This window comes from Scylla paramamosain, chromosome 32 (genome assembly GCF_035594125.1).
Source record: "Scylla paramamosain isolate STU-SP2022 chromosome 32, ASM3559412v1, whole genome shotgun sequence".
Classification (NCBI taxonomy): Eukaryota; Metazoa; Arthropoda; class Malacostraca; order Decapoda; family Portunidae; genus Scylla; species Scylla paramamosain.
In genome coordinates, this window is record NC_087182.1 from 2,161,255 (window position 1) to 2,168,754 (window position 7,500).

At 39.5% G+C, this 7,500-nt stretch overlaps 1 protein-coding gene across 7 annotated transcripts in view; it reads left to right on the plus strand.

Moving 5' to 3' along the window:
* Nucleotides 1-7,500, plus strand: part of LOC135089017 (trafficking kinesin-binding protein milt-like) — a 188,756-nt gene that overhangs the window by 83,242 nt on the left and 98,014 nt on the right. For 6 of the 7 annotated variants that reach the window (XM_063984158.1, XM_063984155.1, XM_063984157.1 and 3 more), the window contains one exon: nt 3,654-3,755. In XM_063984158.1, the coding sequence (XP_063840228.1) occupies nt 3,654-3,755 (102 nt within the window). Of the gene's footprint in view, nt 1-1,626; nt 1,658-3,653; nt 3,756-7,500 lie in introns of those variants that run through there. The other variant, XM_063984165.1, reaches the window with a different exon arrangement.

A 7,500-nucleotide genomic window follows, 5' to 3' on the forward strand; every position in this document is an offset into this window, starting at 1 on the left:
CCTCCCGATATCGAAAAGAAGCAGAGTTTTAATAAGACTGAAAAGAAAATTAATGTAAAAAAAAAGTCTAAATTCTGAGAGAGAGAGAGAGAGAGAGAGAGAGAGAGAGAGAGAGAGAGAGAGAGAGAGAGAGAGAGAGAGAGAGAGAGAACATAATCACAAATAAAACCGATCACTTACCAAACCCTCATTTCGTCCCCCCCCCAACTTGCCATTTACTTCCTCCGTCTTCAGGTAACCAACCAAACAGGTGAACATATCCCAAGGTCCCTGGCCATGGCTTACCTGTGGCGGTGGTGTCCCAATTACCTGTGTGGACACCTTACCTCACCTGTGCCAGCGGTCTTACAGAAGCTTGGCCATGTAACCTGTGCCAAATGACTTGTGACCTGTAACTTGTGACCTGTAACCTGTGTGTGCCTGTGTGTTGTGACGTGCAAGACAGGTGAGCGCTTCCATACCTTCGTGAGGCTGTGATTGTGCCGCTCAAGTTCACTCCAGTGCACTCCTCCAATCCTGAGACAAGGTGTGTAAGGTGTGTTGGTGGTGTTCACAAGGCCCTCTGCTCCACCTTTCACCGTGTCCTTGGCCTTAGTTACCTGGAGTGCTGGAAGGTTGGTCTCTGCGTGAACTGGAACTGTTGATTCACTTGTGGACTTTGAACTGATTCGTCTGAACTGAAAATGCTAGAAATTGTTTGAAAATTTTAGTATTCTTATTTGCTACAACTGGAAGAAAAGGTACTGGAACTGTTAAGATACGTGTGGATTCTCATTTCCCACTGCTGGAACTCAAGATACTGGAATTGTTTAAATACATCTGGATATTTTATTGTTACATCTGGAACTTTTAAAATATATTTGAATTCTTCTTTGACACAACTGCAACTAGAAATATTGGAACTGCTAAGAAACATTTGGATTCTGATTTGGACACCTGGAACTAGAGGGACTGGAATTTTAGGATACTTTTCGATCCCTATCTGCTTTCAACCGGAGCTAAAAAAGTATTGGAACTCTGAAAATAAATCTGGTACTACAACTGGAATTAATATCGATACACCCCCTTGACTTTCTAATTCGGTGCTGCCTGGAACTGACGAAGAGACGAAAAAATTGTTTTTATTTACTACAACTGAAAAAAAAAGAAAGAAAAACGAAAGATAAACATCCCAACTTTATACTTTTGAAAATTAGAAAAAAAAATGCAAACGTCTTCTCGTCTGACATAACTGGAACCAAAAATTACACATCCACTCTTACTTATAATTAGAACCACTGGAACCACTGTATCCTCCATTGTATTAAGAACCACAGAAAAAGAACCACAGTATAAAAACCACTGGATCTGGACATAATAGAACCAAAAGAACCAGTTGTGTACAGTTTAAAATCACTTGAGAACACCTGTGCATTGAGAAACTCTATATAAAACCTTACCTGTAGAACCTTCCAATACCACGTGCCCAAAACTTACCTGTACACCGAGACTAATTAGTACCTGCGTGCTGAGCTTACCTGTAGTGCCCTGGAGACCCACCTGTGCATTAACTAGGAACAGGTGTGATTACCTAAGCCTTACCTGTACCGGCATAGGTGTTGTGCTTTCTAATTAACACCTCACCTGTTCTGCCGTTTAATTATGTCCCAAGATTCAGGTAAGATGGAGTGCGTGGTGTATATATATCTTAATTATTATTATTATTTTTTTTTTTTTAGTTTAATTTACTTTTTTATATATATTTTTTTGTACTTTATTATTTACAAGTCATTATATTCTGGTAAGATAATAGTTTTTTTAATGTATTTATTTATTCTATCTATAATCTATCTGTGTAGTAATTAATTAACTGCTTCATTTGTGTAACTCATAAAGTTCGAATTTTACAGTTATTCTTTTTGCCTTTCATTCGCTTATTTTCTTGTTCCCAAATATAGTAACATATTTTGTATAGTGCGTTGGTAAGGTGAATCTCGTGTGTGTCTGTGTGTGTGTGTGTGTGTGTGTGTGTGTGTGTGTGTGTGTGTGTGTGTGTGTGTGTGTGTGTGTGTGTGTGTGTGTGTGTACGGAAGTAAAAATGCGAGACACAGACCGTATATTGAATGACATTAAAATGCCAAGCGGGGAAAAAAACATGAGAAAACTGAATGTGCGTGAAGTAATTAAGAGAGAGAGAGAGAGAGAGAGAGAGAGAGAGAGAGAGAGAGAGAGAGAGAGAGAGAGAGAGAGAGAGTATTCATCCCTTTTCATGGAGTTAATTTAATCTCGGAAAAGATGACTCACACAGACTCTCTCTCTCTCTCTCTCTCTCTCTCTCTCTCTCTCTCTCTCTCTCTCTCTCTCTCTCTCTCTCTCTCTCTCTCTCTCTCTCTCTCTCTCTCTCTCTCTCTCTCTCTATGCGTGTGTTTCCCTCTTTTCATTACAGGTGACCAAGGGGATTTCCCACACACACACACACACACACACACACACACACACACACACACACACACACACACACACACACACACACACACACACACACACACACACACACACTCGACCTTTTTCATAACACTGACCTTTTTGACTAAAGATTTATGTGGGTTGTGTTACGAGAGAGAGAGAGAGAGAGAGAGAGAGAGAGAGAGAGAGAGAGAGAGAGAGAGAGAGAGAGAGAGAGAGAGAGAAAGTTTATGAATGTTAGTAAGTGAATAATGAATGAGTGAGTGTATGAGTGTATAAATTAATTGAGAAGTAAATAAGATACACAAGAATAAATTAATATTGTAAGTCTTTTAAAAGTTGGATATTTAGAGACACAGACAGACAGACAGATAGATAGATAGATAGATAAATACATACATACCTACATACATACATAGATAGATAGATTTATAGATGGACTGACATAGATAGACAGATGAATAGATAAAATAGATAGATGAATAGATAAAATGAAAAGATAGATAGACAGAAAGATAAACAGACAGACAGACAGGCAGACAAAGGTATAAAGAGGAAAGATTAATTAGAGGAAGTACGAAATATTTCATTGTTGAAGAGGAAGTGAACCAATTAATTAACACACACACACACACACACACACACACACACACACACACACACACACACACACACACACACACACACACACACACACACACACACACACACGGAAATCACATACCCAGTAACGCAATATTCTCAAAAACATCAAATTCTCTCTCTCTCTCTCTCTCTCTCTCTCTCTCTCTCTCTCTCTCTCTCTCTCTCTCTCTCTCTCTCTCTCTCTCTCTCTCTCTCTCTCTCTGGTAATAACGGCCCATATGATCCCGATGTTGCGACGCCTTTAGTCAGTCAATATATCTATCAGATTGTTTGCCCTTTTGTCTGTGTGTTTATCTATCTGTCTGTATCTGTCTATCCATCTATCTATTTATGTGTTCACCTTTTTTGTCTATCTATCACTTAATCAGTCAGTCTGTTTATCTATCTATCTGTCTATCTATTTATTCATCCATCTTTCTTTCAATCTATCTGTCCATCTATCTATGTATGTATCAATCAATGTATCTATTTATTTATCTATCTATCTGTGCATCTACTTATCTATCTATTTATGTATTCATCCATCAATCAATCTTACAGCTCTCTCTTTCTCTCTCCATCAGGATACGACAACGCCGATTGGAGCGTCCCCTTCCCTGCCCTGAAGGAGGAGGAGGCGGAGGCGCTGAGTCCTGAGCAGGCGGAGGGAGCCCTAGCCTACTTCGGTGAGTACGCGTGTCTTTGTTTGATCCTGATCTTGAAGTGGGTCTGTTTCAAGAGGGTCTGTTGTGAAGGGAGGGGAATAAAAATGTTGGTTTCTTTTCTTCTCCTGTTTGTTTTCTTTTATGTGTTAGAGTTACTACTACTACTACTACTACTACTACTACTACTACTACTACTACTACTACTACTACTACTACTGCTGCTGCTACTACTACTGATGTCCTTATAAGTCAAGGCATTATCTTGTTAAGTCGTATAAGTAAAGGGAATATAATAAGCAAACAGTTAAATAAAAAATAAATGAAGAAGAAAGGGCAAATAAGTGAAAGTAACGGGGAAGAAAAAGTAAAATGAAGAATGATGATGATAATAATAAAAGAATAATGATAAGAACCGTGATGCTAGACTTGAATATAAATAGACTTGTTTAGTACAGGGACTGCCACGTGTAGGCCTTGCAGCTTCCCTTACTTTCTGATGATGGTGATAATGATGGTGACGATGATGATGAGGCAGTCATTTCAAAGCATTTTTTTCATATACCTTGGCTGGGAAAGTATTGGTGGTTTTGCAGAGAAAATATCCAGGTTATTAATTTCTTGTACTGGTCAGCTGGTATAGATCATTGTTCCTGCTTTGTCCATCTTTGGTATTTTCTCTCTCTTTTCTTCTTTTGTTTTCTTTTTTTCATTTGTGTGTTTTTGTCTGTGTCTCTCTATCTTTCTGCGTTTTATTTATTTTTTCTTCCTTCCTTCCTTTCCTTCTTTCTTTTACTTTCTTTTCTTTCATATTTTGGGAGGAAAATAAATTAACTTCCTTTTTTTTCGTTAATCTGTTTTTTTTTTTTTTTCGTTCCTCGCACATTAAAGAAAAAGAAAAAGAAAACTCTTCCCTTGCCTTACATAAAAAGATAATAGTAACTTTCCTTCAGATCCAAAAACTAATAAAAATTATATAAAAAAATACCCAGTTTAGTACTTTATATATCACCACTCAATTATGAACAAGTACCCCCTGTTACTCCATTTTCTACGGACATTATGTGAAGAAAATGTACTCGTAACTAAACTCATATCCTTCGTAGGGATTTAGAAAGTAGTAATGTGTGGAGAGAGAAAGTACGTAGCCAGGTTAGCCTTTTTATTTGCTGGCCAATTACTCTACGTGAGTCCCCCATCCTGGTGCTCTCTAATGCAGGTGTTGCGAGGACCAGTGAGTAGTGAAAGTATTGGTCAGTGGTCAGTCTCCTGTTGTCGCGGTCACTTCGGTAGAGAACGCGCTCACCTCTACCTTTCACGTTTTCTCTAATGAAAGTAACGCCAAAAACAGCAACAGCGTTAACAGCAGGAGTTACTACTACTACTACTACTACTACTGCTTATCACTAGCTTCCACATTTTCCTTATAAGTCAAACGTAGTATCTTCTTTTCTTTTTCTGTGTTAACTCTTTCACTGTTCTGGCTTCCACTCAAACGTAAATAAAACAGTCTGATGCAATTTTAGTGTTTGAGAAACATTACTCGTATCAAAATGAGTGATCGTGTAGTGAAAAGCTTAATTACTTCGTCTATTTATTTATTAGTAAGTTAGATAAATTGCCTTATTTTTATTTTATCGTATTTTTACCAGTTGTGTTAGCTCAGATCACAGCACACGTATATAAAACACAACAACTGATAATTTTACAAAACCCTGGGAAGTGGTAGGTTGCAAACAGACCACAGGACTCGAGAACACCAAACAGTAGGTACCTGTGTCGTGGGTTACCGGATCCCTGACCACCAGTGTACATGTTAGGGCTGAGTCATGCTGGAAAGTACACCTGTATGCCTTAAGTAGCACTGCAGGTGAGGCATAAGTGTATATTACCTGGGAAATAAATAGAGAAGAATAAAAGGTAGAGAAGTTACAATCAGGAAGTGCATAGGTAAAATTTGTTTCTTACCTGGAGAGAGAGAGAGAGAGAGAGAGAGAGAGAGAGAGAGAGAGAGAGAGAGAGAGAGAGAGAGAGAGAGAGAGAGAGTGGAGGGGGTAATCTGTAATCAGGAAGGAAACAGGTAAATTTGAAAGGTGTGTGTGTGTGTGTGTGTGTGTGTGTGTGTGTGTGTGTGTGTGTGTGTGTGTGTGTGTGTGTGTGTGTGTGTGTGTGTGTGAACTTTAGTTGACTCAAGGTATATATGTTTAACTGGGAAGTGAAATAGGAAAGGAGACATGGATAAATTAGCTCTCTCTCTCTCTCTCTCTCTCTCTCTCTCTCTCTCTCTCTCTCTCTCTCTCTCTCTCTCTCTCTCTCTCTCTCTCTCTCTCTCTCTAAAGGGTAAGGGAACAGGAAGTACTCACCCGTAGCGGATTTTAGCATACCTCTCAGTGAGTCATGTCTGTCTGTCACCTCTTCACATTTACCTGGCGATATTTAACACCTAACAGTACCAAGATAAGAATTCTCTCTCTCTCTCTCTCTCTCTCTCTCTCTCTCTCTCTCTCTCTCTCTCTCTCTCTCTCTCTCTCTCTCTCTCTCTCTCTCTCTCTCGTTACGTAAGAAGATAACATGCTACGAAGGAAAAACGTGACCTTGAAGTTGTAAGTTTTCCTCCTCTTCTAGTACCAAATAGGGCTGTGTTCATCAGTGCTCCCTTTTCTTGTCTCTATGTATTCTTTATCTTTGCCCTATTTTATATAAGGAAGCTTCGTAATGTATTTCTCAACGGTTTGTTTGAAAGGTCGATAGTGTTGTTTTTTATAGTAGTTTCCCTTAAAGTAACTGGTTTTCTTCGTCTCAATGTACCTTAGGTTTTTTTCTTCGCCGATAGATGGCAGACAGTTCTGGATATCGTATTTAAAATTAACCAACAAATTTCACCCGTTTTATACCTTTTCGCTTCGCCTGGGGTATAAGATATAATACGTAATGAACAGACACGTAAAATCAGCGCCATTACGACACAAGGAAATGAATGAGAAGGGAATAATAGGCAAAAAATCACGGACATTTTCATAAGTTATCGTACACGCACAGCTGAAGGAGAAAAGTCACCAGTTAGCTATTTTTCTTACAATAATATTTCTTAGTGACGACATAACGACGGTGAGGGGAGGGTGTGTTGCGCCTGGGCCCCGTGACGCGTGAGATGTGAGGGTTTGCTGAACAATTCTTTTTAATTTAGTGGAGAGGGAAGGCACGAGTGAATCAGAAGAGATAGTGAGTGGTGGTGAAGGTGAATAATACTGAAGATGACGACCAGGACGACTCAATTCTGTGATAAATGAATGACGAAGAGAATTTTTCATTTTCGGGTGAGTAAAGTGAGTGAGTGAGAGAGAGAGTGACGGAGAGAGAGAGTTGGCGGGTTTTCAGAGTACAGGGCAATTATTTTACTGCTTCAAGATGGAGAGAGAGAGAGAGAGAGAGAGAGAGAGAGAGAGAGAGAGAGAGAGAGAGAGAGAGAGAGAGAGAGAGAGGCTTACCCAGACTGGCATGCAGCTGCTGTCACTTTTTTTTCTTCTCACGTACCCCCCTCTCCCTCCCTCTCTCTCTCTCTCTCTCTCTCTCTCTCTCTCTCTCTCTCTCTCTCTCTCTCTCTCTCTCTCTCATTAAGGAAGACTCGTTAAGCTTAATATTTTCTCCGTGATTTCTTTCGTGAGAGAGAGAGAGAGAGAGAGAGAGAGAGAGAGAGAGAGAGAGAGAGAGAGAGAGAGAGAGAGAGAGAGAGAGAGAGAACTAGTCTTTCGGCGTGTTTTTGTTAATG